Genomic DNA, 13,272 nt, shown 5'->3' on the forward strand with positions numbered 1-13,272 from the left:
TTCAAACTCTTAGCAGGGATAGCCTTCATCTTACTTGAGGAAATCAAGAGGAGTTTATTTCTTCTTTGTGAGCTGGTGAATGAGGAGTTCATAGAAAAAGGAGCTTGGGAAACCTGGATGTCACAGGGGAGTTGGAAATAAGACTGTAGTTTCTTACACAAAATGTATATGGGAGAAGCAAGGTTTCACTGGTACAAGTATATTCATGGAGAAGTTCACATGGAAGTTGTAGAGAGAGGAGTTGTAAGAAGTCTTGAAGTAAGGGGCTAAGAATCATTAATTTCATGCGGAAATCATCTCCAGAGAATTAGCTTCTTGAACTGTATGCACAGAAAATTGGTTGAGTCTCTAGGAGAATCTGGAGGCGGGTGTCTTGGGAGACTAGAAGAGAGAAGGATGCTATCAGTAGTTTTTACAAACCACACTTGATTTGTTTATTATTCTAAGACAGGAACTTCTGTAAAATGTATTTAAATTTATATTTTTCTATATGAAATATGATCTTGTAGTCTCTTTAGTATTTGAGTTCTTTTATTCTTCTTGTGGAGATAATAGTTCAAACTGCGCATTTCAAGTGTGAACAATGCACAGCTGTTAAGGAGAAATATATTGCAGAAACGTTTTATTTCTAAGCAGACTTACTGGACTTCTGAGTTACTGCCTGAGAACCACAAAGAATTTTACCTCAGAGATCTGGAGGAGAATGAGAAAACAAATGTCTTGGATGTCTCTTATATCCTAAATTACTCTAATTAGTAGTTATTAACTAATCTGTAGTAATTAAACAGTGGCGTGCAATTCAGATCTTTACTCATAGAAAAATAACAGAACGGAAACTGAAGTTTCTTGGCTTTTTCTTAGGACTGTGTAAAAGAATAAAAATAATAGGAAAGGTAAAAGATGATAATATATTCAAAGTTGATTACATCATGTTAGATTTAGTCATATATTGACAAATGTGGGTTTTCTATAAGTAATAAGTAATTTCTTGTACACGTTTTCTCAGAAGTTACTGCTGAGGCTGTGTATGCAGGATATTCATAGCTTTGATGAATTCTGTATTGAGAAATGTGTTCCACATTGAGAAATATATGAAAATGACCCTTAAGATAAATGGATATATCTTAAAAATGTTATATATATTCTCCATATTTGGATCTACTAAAGACAGTGTAAGCTTTCTGTGTAATTGGAGCGTTCCTTATTCTAGGACATTAATGCCAGGGCTTACTATTTTTTCTCTTTGTGTTGTTGCACCAACAGTTGCAGCCCGCTGTGCTTTCTGCCTTAGTGTTCCAGCATCCACCTTTTTTTTTTTTGCTCTCTATAGCAACACTGTTTCTCAGCAACTGGGAGACGCTTAGCAGAGGCCCCTCAATTGAAAAATATTGCACTCCAATGATAAGAAAAATTGTCTTTGAAACAAAGACCAAAGAAGTTTTATCTTGAATTATTAAAGATATTTATTACTAATTAATTAGTGTTTTCTTTTTTGACTGCTTAGACAATTACCTGATACTTTGATCTGGGCTGTTGCCAGGCATTTGCTGAGAATAGCATTCATTTAAAAGCAAAACCTTTAGAACTGGGTCTTGAAGTCAGCTTTTAAGTGCTACAAAACTACTGGACTTTTCTGAAGGTGTTTTCTGACCTATGGGCTTTTAGCAGCTCGCTGAGATAAAGGTAAGTGCTGTTACTCAATTTGGAGATAATAATTTCAGCCTTTGAACACAACATCTCATGTTTTCACCCTTTTAAAGAAACAGAAGTAATTGTAGTTTATTTTATAGATATTTGAACTGTTGCTTGTATGTTGCCTGATTTCAAAAGAAGGAAGGCTTCTGTGATCAAGTCAGTTGATCTGTTAAGACATTTCTGCCTTGATCGCGTTTGTCTTTCTCTGTATTTTAACTTAATTGTGCAGTGTGTTTAAAAATGCATTTTATTTGCTAAAGTACATATTCTGAGTTCCTGTATAGACATACAAATACATATAGGTAGTTAAAGCATGTTGCTTTTCTTGCACTTTACAGTAGGACGCCAGAATAAGGCTACTCTCATTCTGCACTTAACAATAGTCATGTTAATGGGATTAGAATTTTTAATTGTAAAATTTCTTCCTGTACATTTGTAACTAATCTTATAATTCTTTTTTGTTTTATGGAATTGCTCTTAACTATTAGTAAAAGGCACATGCAGCCAAAAATATGGGCTGAAATAGTTATCAGTGAGCATTATCAATTCAGATGTGATGTTTTAGTAGACAAATGATCTTCTTCCTCCATATTGTATTCATTATGAGGTAGATATGCTAATGGTGGAGTAGATCCCACTCATTTCAGCCAAACAGTCCTACTGCAGCCAAGAGCTGGACTGTCTGTAGAGTTTTGTATACAAAAATAAAGACCATATATGTTAATAATGTCTTTCAGAAATGGGTATAACACATCTGATGTTACGATGTCGCATCATGACCACTAGTTGAGTAAAACACTTAAGCACGTACTTAACTTTGATACTTTCCTTGAATACCATAGTACAAACGTATAATGTATTTATCCATATGAGTAATTTATAGGGTAAGCGTTTCACTGTACTGGATCGAGAGCTCATTATCCTACGTAAGTATCAATTGCAATATTATGCACACTGTTAAACTCAGTGAGGCCAATGGATCTGTTCTTATTAGAGCGAGTAAACTGAATTCTAATTTAAGTGAGTTTAGCCTGTAAATTTTTATATTCATCTTCTTGTTTTATTTTACATGCCTCTGATAGAGAGACAAAAGGAGGAAAAAAGAGGCAAGTAATGTATTTGTACATCTGTCATTTATCAAACGTGTAGGGTTCAGGTTGTTACATGTGCCTTATGTTTAATTCATTGCTCAGGATCTTCTGATTTCATTGGTTTCCCTCCATTGATTTTTCTGTCAAAGTATGCAGAGACATATAATGCTGCATCCATTTTAGGAGTAATTGTATAAGCAAAGTTGCATGCCTATATAAATGTTGGGCAAAACTGCAGTCTTGCAGAACTCAAGGTTGAATCCAAGCTGTAAACCTTGCTAAAGGAAGAAAACAGAGTGATGCTGAAAAAGGAACAGTGGTATTTCTTTCAAAGAGGGACTTCAATAAAAATGGTGGCGTTGTACTCTATAATGAGGAAGTAATAAAAGCAAGTCTGAATCCCATCATTGTAAATATTTATAGGTTATTTAGAGACTGAAATATAAAGTTGCAGCTTTCACCAATTAAGATGATGAACAATATATTTATGATAGATTCAATAATTATAGATGAATGAATCTTTATGCTTCATAATTGGCCAGTATTCTCTCATGTTTATGACAAATGATGCTTTATGTTTATGACTCACTGCAAAAATGTAAAGCAGTGAAAGCTTGGGTAAGTTTTGTTTTAACACTAAATGTATTGTTTAGGCTTCAGATAATTTTCGATTATTTAATTTTTATTTATTCTACTGAGTTTCCATTTCTTTTCTACTGTAAGCCATATATATATATATATAGCCTTTGGTATCCTCTGTAACTTAGGCCTGTTACGCCTAGTGTATTTCAGCTGTAATGGTAGCTGACAGGTAGTTACTATACTAAATTCAAATTTTTATGTTTATGTTTAAAAATATAATGTAGTTTAAAGTGTTAAAGACATAAGTTCTGACAGAAGAATTTGTTTCTGTTATTATCAGTGACACAACTACTTTTGCATTCAGGGATGCGTAAGGAAGTAGATTCACACTTAAGCTTCCTTTTTCACTTCTTTCTGAGGTCAAAAAGGAATACTGTCAGCTTAACTTGTTAACTTGTTTAGTTATCTTATGTGTAAACGCTGGACTCCTGAATAGTCAAAGATCTCATTTCCTGTTCTTCAGCTGCTTTGGGAACAGTTTCCTCCTTCATGCAATTTTGCAGTTAGTACAGTTACCCCTGCTTTATCCTGAGCAGAGATGATGCACATTTCTGGTGTTTCTCCACACCTGACACCAAATCTACTATGTTGTTTTATATTATTCTGTTTAATTTCATCTATGCAATGCATTTAGTAAATATTTCAGATTGTAAAGTTTGATTGGAATGGTTCAATATGCCTCAATAATGTGATTTTGCACTTTGATTTATTTCATTATAGAATGTCTAATGCAATCGGCCAACTTAAAATGAATCCATACTGGCAGGGTAAGGATTTTTCTCATTTTTAACCAACTTTTCTCAAGAGGTATTTCTGTATCTGTTTACATGGAAACTACTGAATTGCCATGAAGTCATACAATTCTCAGAATGTCTGTGCTATAAAACTTAATTGACAAATTACGCAGCTGTGTTGCCATGCCTGTTTTTTGATCTGCCATGGCACCTTCCCTGCCATTACCACTTTGATTCAGGGAATGATTAAGCATGCAAGGGTTATGTTTCCAAATTGATAATATACCATAAGATTTTTTTCACATATACTAGAGTAGGCATGAAGGATGGCTATACATTCCAATTTTAAGTGTAAAATTTAGGTGATGTTTCATCTGCTACACAGCAAGTAGTGCACAGTACAAAACTAAAGGTAACCAGCTGGAGATGTCAAGAAACTTCTCCTATACGTGTAGGAATTCTTTTGTCAGCTTCTCAGCAGAAGACATTTATGAGTCTTGAGGTAAAATTTGACTCTCTGCAGAATGATTGCATGCTGGTTTTCTGTCCAAGGAGAAAGTTCCATCCCTATGAGAAATGTGTTTAATTTTTCTGTCCTGCCAAGTAGTGTCTCATAAATAATAATCCTGAAATATTTTATATTTAATTTGGAGTGGCTTTTTTTTTGCTGCTGACTTATATGCTCTTGCAAGTTAATTCTGAACTATTGCTTGACTGGCACAAAATGCCCTACTGTGATGCTAGATATTGCCTGTAAGGATGAACTTGAATCACGGATGTAGTGAAAACAAGCTTTTAGCAAATGGCTGTTAAAACAGATCTCCCCTATTTAGAAAGCCATTTTCCATGTGGAAAGTATTCAAGATGGATCATGTCTATGTTTCTAATGTTTTATATTCTTTCTTAGAGAAAGAAAATAAACATTTGGGACTTATTCCATAGTCTACTGAAAACTGGTAGTCAATATTTCTTCCAAAAAAGCTTTGGATCACATTACTGAAGAAAGAAAACTGATACTACATGGAAGTAAAAACTCATTTTTCACAATGTATGATATGCTAATCTAGATCTTGAAATAGTATCATGAAATATAATGTGACAAGAGCAAGAGTAGACAGATGGTATGGCAGATACGGTTTATTTCTGTCTGCCGCATCTGGGAACCAGCAGAGCCCATGATTTGCTGACTGTTAACATTAGTCTGGAACATTTGTGTGGAACCATTGCACACAGATTGGCCCATTTCTATACTAAACAGGTAGAGAGTTACATAAATTGTTTCTGCTCGGTTATGCATATTATTTGTTGCTTGTGCTATTGTGATCAAACCTTTTTTGTTGTTGTTGTTGTCATGCAGCTCTAGATATGTGTGTAAAGTAGCAGGCACAAGTCAAGTTCTGAAACCCTTACTTTCCACTCAGAAAATCATGCTTTAATGATGTGAAATGAATAAGCTGAAATAATGTAAGGGCAGAGGATTTAGTTGGGCAACTTCAGTGAGATTACTAAGCAGAGATGTCAAAAGCTAGTTGCTTTGGTAAAGTGCTCATCTTATGAGACAGTTCCAGATGTTGATCTTGGCAGAAAATTTGTTTAATGCTTGGAACAAAAGGCATACTAAACAATAACCCTGCTGTACTGACTGACAAACTGTTCCAAGTACAAAAGCATCTCTACTCTGATCAAGAATGTGTTTTGCCTAGAAATATTGTCTCAGTATGATCTTAGCTTAAAGTACACATACTGCATATCCATTTTTCAGAGACTTAATTCCTGAAGAAGCAGATGTGCTTTGTCTATTAAATACTATTTTTCTGACTCATCATGCCACTGGCAATAAGACCATTTTCCTCACAAAACTATGGGAAAAAGAGTGTTTTCATTTTTATCAAAATTTATCATAAAAAAAAGTGTTGTGGGTTTTGACCAAGTCAAAATTTGGTTATTTCAGTTTTGCTTTTTTTTTTTTAATTAACTATTCTATTGTTTTTTTCACAGAGGCTTTCAATGACATTCAGAGCTCCGTCTACAGAACAGCCCTAAAACTACGCTCACTACAAAGTCTGTGCCAGTGTTAGTAGATGAAGAAAATTATGTTCTTTGACAGGAAGAGGAATCTGTAAAAATTCCGTGTTGCTGTCACCATGAGTTATTATGCTACTTTCCTCTGTCATTTTCCACCTGAAAAATTCAGAGTGCATTATAAACGCTTAAGAGCTAGATAGTTCTTTGTATATAAATCAGTTTTCTCCCTGTTTGAATATACATTGGAATATATTAGTAAAATTCTAAATGCATGAGAGAACTGAGAAATTATTACTATCTACATTGTTATATAGACGTCACTGGCAATTAATGAATCTTTATCTGTATATTATCTGTAGGAGTTGAGTTATTGGAAGTAATCATGGATAATCAAAAATGCGTTTACAGGCACTAGAAGTACTAATGAGAATTAATATACTACAACATTATAAATATTATAATGTCCATATATTATAATATTACAAGTATTAATGAAAAATATTACAATTATTAATGAGAACAAGCCAAAATATGACAAGCAGAAAACCTCAGCCTAGCACTCATTCTCTCTGGCTTTGAAGTAAGAATTCTGTGCAAGCAAATGGAGCAAATCCAAGGGTGCCTAGCTTGCTTTGAAATAACTAGATCTACATTCCATATTGAGATAGAATGCATGGAAATCTTGAATTTTCCACTGTTAACAGTCTGTTGCTGCAAATGCAGTTATTGCAAGTGAGATTTTTAGGGGAGCGTGGAAAGACGACCGGTTTGTTGGTTGTGGCCATGTGTATTAGTTTAAGTATGCTCTTCTGTGAACATATTTAGCTGGATTTCAGCCCTGACATGGTAAATCTGCCTGGTGCTGTGTCACAGCATGGAGGTGCTAACTCACAGAGGCTCCTGGTTTTCATTAGCTCTATTGCATAGGCCTCCATGTTGCCTCAGCATTCATAGCAACTACCCCAGTTACCCTCTTCCTTTAACAGTGGTGACCAGAATTGCATGCAGATGGAGCTTCACCAGTGTCTTGCACTGATACTTTCAGTCTCCGCTGGAAAGACTATTGGTGACATATTCTAGGGTCTTCTCTCCTTCAGCAGCCTTATTGTATTGAGAGTGGTGAGAGATGAATACATGCATATACTCCAATCTTTCATTGTTAATTCTAATTAATCATGCCTCTGTGGTACTGGATGTGGCCTTTAAGCAGTCATAGCTCTTTCTTCCCACTGGGTATTAGTTATGATACATTTTATAGTATAACATATTAGCAATTTTCTTGGCCAAAGTATCTTCTTTCTCTTTGTATCTGGAATGAGAAGAAACCCTACTCCAAAGTACACATTGATTCCACAGTCCTAATGGAGCTTTATTTTGAAGTACAAAATGGTGCATAAATTTATAGTTTCTCTCTATGTATACCATGAAAATTAGGTCTACAATTTGGTTGCAGTTACTACGCTGTTTTCATTTGTAATTTGCATGCAGTTAATTATGTTATTTTCCTTCCCCTCCTAACTATTTCAAAATCATCTCCACAGAATTTTAGTTGAGCTGTTCTATCCTTACAGCCTCACAAGTTGTGCTGCATCCCTAGACCCAGCAAGACCTTTCCCAGTTTATTTCTTTTTCTGTGTTGCATACTGTTTTAGACTTAATGGTCTAGACTTATGTTAACTAGGTACTTTTGATTAAAAAGGAAAAGCCCAGCTTCCATTCAGGAGAAGGCAGGAATCCTCATTTGTTTCTTCCTTTGTTTTCCCACAGTGGATTTGATTGATGTTTATCTGATTCAGCACGTCTTATCAAGTGAACGGAGACAGAGGGAAAAGCAGATTTCTCTGAAAGTGCAGCAGCTCTCTGGAATGCTGAAGGAGCTGTTTGAAAGGGCAAGATTAGAAAAGCCAGGCCAGGTAGATCCAAGAGCCGCCAAATTCACATTGAGCCTGCTAGAAGCTATGTATGACAGGTGAGAGAGAGCACAAATATAAACCCATTACAAAGTACTGCTAGATCAAATCTATTTCTACCATTTTTATATCACTTCTGTATTAAACTCTCCCATGTTGTTAGTATTTTGTTTAAGTTACACACAATGTATTTCAGACACAGGAAGGTGGGGCACAAAGCATTTAGCAGAAAAATGGTGGTAAGATAATTCCAAAAAAGTCCAGATGTCTGCCTGCCTACACTAACTTTTTCTGTGAGCATCATTGTACAAAGAGAGGCTCTTCACTTGCACAGGTCAAGACTTTGCCAGTCACTTCCCATTATTCATTGTTCTTCAGCTTATTCACAAACAACGTGGATTAATTCATTAATGGCAGGATTGGTTCATTACTGTATCAGATTTAAAAGAAAAGGCTTAGTTCATTGTTGAGTTTATTCACCACAGATGAAATTAATTCCCTCTTTCATCAGAGCAAAGCTTTTTACTGAGAATGTGAATAAGATATAAATGATCTATAGGATTCTGTGTTGAATTACTGTTAATCATGATCACTATTATTTAAGATCCCATGGTATTAATTTTTTGTACTTCCAAAATCAATGAAATCTAAGAATAAAAAATAAACCTTATTAAACCTATAATAACCTATATTAAAATATTAATGAAGAATAAACCTTCACTCAGAGGGTGGTGACACGCTGGAACAGGTTGCCCAGGGAGGTTGTGGATGCCCCGTCCCTGGAGGCATTCAAGGCCAGGCTGGATGTGGCTCTGGGCAGCCTGGTCTAGTGGTTGGCAACCCTGCACTCAGCAGGGGGGTTGAAACTAGATGATCTTTGAGGTCCTTTTTAACCCAGGCCATTCTGTGATTCTATGAATAAATAGATGTATTTCAAAACAGAGCTAAAAACATCAAGTGTGTTTTGTATTTTTCTTGCTTTAAGTACCACCTCAGGAAGATAATCTAGAAGAATCTCCTTAACAGGACTATCTTGGTCTTTTTTTCCTGTTTTGCAAGGACAGTGTATTATTTTCTTCATGCTATAATATCTTTTTATAAATCTGTTTTCACAAGCCACATATATAGGGTAGAAAAAGCATCTTGTAATTTTCATCAAAATATGTTTTCTCTGCGCTGTTCTCCACTCCCCATTACCAACTGAAAGTATTTCAAGGCAAGAACATATTAAGTGCTCTGCCATGCCTGTGTGGTTATTTAATTGCACGCTTACATAAAATTTTATAAGGGTTTTTGGTTGTATGCTTCATGAGATTTGACAGTAACTGTCAAAAAATATGTTTTTGTAAGTTTCATTAAACAGCAATGCCTGGTGAATATTCTATGCATGCTCTATTTGAACTGCAGTGAAATTAAAGGAAGTTAATCCAAGAGGTAGGTGCAGGGTAGGTCTGGGGCTGCAATGAGGTTGCCTGATGATATAGTACAAAAAAACAGATTGTAGTCCTGCTTTCTTTTCCAGATTTCTGAAGGCCTTCCACAAATAAAGAGTATGATTAATTAATTAATTTCAGGACAAGTATTATAAAAGTAAAATTATGTTTTAATTAGAATGTGAAGTCTTTTAAGGAGCTACTGTATTCTTTTAAAATTACATGGTATCTTGAACACTGTCGTCATGTTTAGTCACAAACGATCCTAGACGTAAAATATCACTACAATGCTACATCTGCTATGTACATACAAAAGAATATGAATGTTGAAGTTGTCTTACAGTGTAACTATTTTTTTCTTAAGAGGTTTCAGTTTTTATGTTTTTGGTGTATGTGATGTAATTGATTTTCTTTTTTTTAGATCTGGAACAGGTTATATTAAAACTAGATCTGCTGCAGCTGCCCTTATTGCCCTTTCAGGAGACACTCCACTTGCTAAATACAGAGGTGGGAAATGTACAATGTTATATATTGTGTAAAATACTGAATGTTGAGAAAAATTACTGATTTTTTATTTTTATTTTTTACTTAAAAAGATTATAAATCTGATGCAGAAAGTAAATTATGTTATAGGAAAAGGCTGATGGCAGAAAAGTACTTTTTCATCAGTGTTCATCTCTACATAAATGGTCAAAGCTCAGTAATGAAGGCCGAGTTCTGTTTGCCTAGCAGAAAAGAATAGAAACCCCTTGTTTTACGTTTCACTAGAGCAGAAAACAAATGTGTATATTTGATCCAGGAAGTCAGTCATTAGGGCTCTTTTTATATTAGACAAAATATGCTTAAAGACTTAGATAAAGTTAGCCCAGTGCACAGAGCAGCACAGAGGCTTCCACCTGAATTAAATGTTCAACATGGAGAACAAATGAACTGCATGAGGCATATTGGCTTCATACTCTCCCATTGCTTATTATGTATTTTCTTTCAAATTGCTTGGAATTGACAATTCACAATTTAAACGGGACATATTTAAGCATGTTTCTTACAGCCATGAAAATGAGCTTTGTGTTTCCTTCATCCTTCCAGTCTTAACTGTTAGGGATAGGAGATTGCTATAATTTCATTCTTAATTCGCTGTCCTCCTCTTTTTTCTTCCTCTGTTGGGGAAAGTATTGTCAGCGGTCACTGACTGCTTGCTAGATCAGACGAGTAAAGGAGAATTTTTTAAAGAGGTTTACTTGATACTTTGTAATAATAATGCAGATACTTTGAGAATAAGTAGCTAGAAGACTCTTCAAGCCCTGCTAGGATTCCAATTTCTTTTCTCTGGTTGTTTTCAGCTTTCTTTGAGTTTTATGCTGTTCCTGATGGGAAGAAGGCCTTGATTACCCGTAATGCTCTGAGATGCCTGCGAACAGACTTGAATCAGGTAATGCCACTGCAGTGCTTTTAGATAACAAGTTTCAAAGGAAGAATTCTAACCCAGAAGAACACACATAGTTGATACTTTTTATGTTTGATTATATTATGGGACTGATGTCAGTAGGGCACTGTGTGGACTTAGGGATCTACCATGCAAAGTAGGCAAAAGAATCAAATTCTCTAGCTATTCTTAGTCTGAATAATGTCTGACATCAGTATCTATGTGTATTCATTTTGCCTGAGCTTAAAGGTTCTGGGAACAGCTGCATGCAGCTGTTGCTAAAGCAATTTCAAACTTCAGATGCTAGTACTCGCTAGAATAGTTTGCGTTTGCAGAATAATGCCTTAGCATGCAAGTATTTCTAGCTGAACTGGTGCTGAAAATGGAATCTTAAAATGACTCCTGAGGTTCAAACCTACTGTCCTTCACTGTTATAATATGGCAACATAGTATATTGATCCATTAGAGAAAGTGAGCTGGAAGCAAATCATTCTGACACATGTTGAACTCTGAAACTGCATGCTGTTGATATGAATCTAAATAGCTTTTCTTGAGAAGAGTATGTAAAATGGCATTTCTATAGGTGCTTCACCACTGGTGTGCTGTCACCATCTCAGCAGAACATGATGGAAACTTCTGTTTTTTATTGAGATGCTTCTAAGCCTTTCTTATTAATGCAGATCCCAGCCATTGTAGGAGAAAGCTGCACTCTGTCTTGTGTGGAGATTGCTACTCACAGCTGTTTCCATGGGGTGAGTGAAATTCAGATGTCCTGGGAAATTACTTTGAATGTTGATGATAGATTAAGATTGCAAGTGTATCACCATGTGACATACACCAGTATACAGTTTCAAGATGCAGGACTGTTTGTCAGTCTCACAATATTCAGGGAGTGTTATCTATAGAAAAGATGCTCAGTAAGATACTACTGAAGACTTGCATTTATTCCAAACCTTTGAAATCCAGTAGCATTTTATATGAATGAGAAAATCTCTGCTAGCAGAGTCCAATATGAAAACTTTTATTAAGAACTGTAGATGAGACACTAGTTCTTTTCAAGTAAATGGCTAAACTTGAGATGTGTATTTTTTTTCCAGGTTCTGAATTCAGGAATTGTTGAAGAAAAATTCCTGTCTTGGCTGAGATCAGGACCTGCTCTTCTGCAATGGCTCCCTACGTGTTACAGATTGTCTGCCACAGAAATGGTTTCTCACCATGTTAGATGTAGAGTCTGCAAGAATTTCCCCATTACAGGCCTCAGGTATGTCAGTAACTACTGTAGTCTATAGTGTCCACATAAAAAGTTCTTACTATTATTTGCATGCTCTGCAGGCTTTAACTACTATATTAAGCAATAAATATGGGACATAACAAGTCAGATGTGGGAAGGAGAAGACTATCCCAGGGTAGTGCTCAGGCTTCCATCCTGTTTCACTTTATTTCACTGGCACAGGCATTATTATGGAGATTTACAGGAAGTAAACTTGCAGATCAGTGGTAAAGCCAAGAATTAAACTACCATTAAACTGGTACTTCTTTTTCCCATAATCAGTTAGGCATATTAACTGACTAGTTAAGTTAGCCATCTTACTACTTTATTCATCTAAGTAAAAATGCCTCCTGATTAAAAAATAGACATTACCTATGGACCAGAATGCATAGAACAGCATTTTACTGTTAATGTCTTCTCACTAATAGTAAGTTTAGAGGTTTTATGTTTATGTTTTTGAATTTTTGTTTTTGTGAAGTCACAAATTCTACATCAGTAATGTAGTAACATTACAGTTCAGTGAGAGCAGCAGATAGAGGTAAGCTATAAGAAACATGTGAAAATGGCACCGCATCTCCAAAAATGATACTGGAACAACTGTTTCTTTTGAACTGAATTTCATTGCAACAAGTAAATAATACCAAAATCATGACTGGGTTCTGGAGATTACTTCATTGTCACGTGGACAAAATAATTCTTGTTATTCAGAAAAATGCTGATGAAAACCTTTATTCTAACTTAGGTGCTTCTCTGCATTTCAGAATGCAGGGATATGAATTTCTAGTAGTCAAGCTCACTTACACCAAGTTCTCAGTTGCAAGGAAGCAACTTAATCCTTTTGTTTATTTTCACAGGTATCGCTGTCTGAAGTGCCTGAATTTTGACCTTTGCCAGGTGTGCTTTTTCACTGGCCGTCTCAGCAGATCACATAAGAGTTCACATCCTGTTGTGGAACACTGTGTGCAGGTAGAGTCCTACTCCCATGTTCTGGTTCTTTTTATGGGCAGTTTGACAATAGACTCTTGAGCTAAACTGATTATAAAATTATA

The 13,272-nt window shown here is 35.5% G+C and overlaps 1 protein-coding gene across 6 annotated transcripts in view; it reads left to right on the top strand.

The window, feature by feature from the left end:
* DYTN (dystrotelin) overlaps positions 95 to 13,272 on the top strand; it is a 56,110-nt gene continuing 42,932 nt past the window's right edge. For 5 of the 6 annotated variants that reach the window (XM_021400751.1, XM_021400752.1, XM_021400750.1 and 2 more), the window contains exons 1-8: positions 95 to 4,195; positions 6,161 to 6,235; positions 7,955 to 8,156; positions 9,952 to 10,037; positions 10,871 to 10,959; positions 11,634 to 11,705; positions 12,051 to 12,214; positions 13,078 to 13,189. In XM_021400751.1, coding sequence (XP_021256426.1) covers positions 4,150 to 4,195; positions 6,161 to 6,235; positions 7,955 to 8,156; positions 9,952 to 10,037; positions 10,871 to 10,959; positions 11,634 to 11,705; positions 12,051 to 12,214; positions 13,078 to 13,189 — 846 coding nt within the window. In that variant the 5' untranslated portion in view covers positions 95 to 4,149. The remainder of the gene's footprint in view (positions 4,196 to 6,160; positions 6,236 to 7,954; positions 8,157 to 9,951; positions 10,038 to 10,870; positions 10,960 to 11,633; positions 11,706 to 12,050; positions 12,215 to 13,077; positions 13,190 to 13,272) is intronic. The other variant, XM_021400749.1, reaches the window with a different exon arrangement.

Source organism: Numida meleagris, chromosome 5, assembly GCF_002078875.1.
Source record: "Numida meleagris isolate 19003 breed g44 Domestic line chromosome 5, NumMel1.0, whole genome shotgun sequence".
Classification (NCBI taxonomy): domain Eukaryota; kingdom Metazoa; phylum Chordata; class Aves; order Galliformes; family Numididae; genus Numida; species Numida meleagris.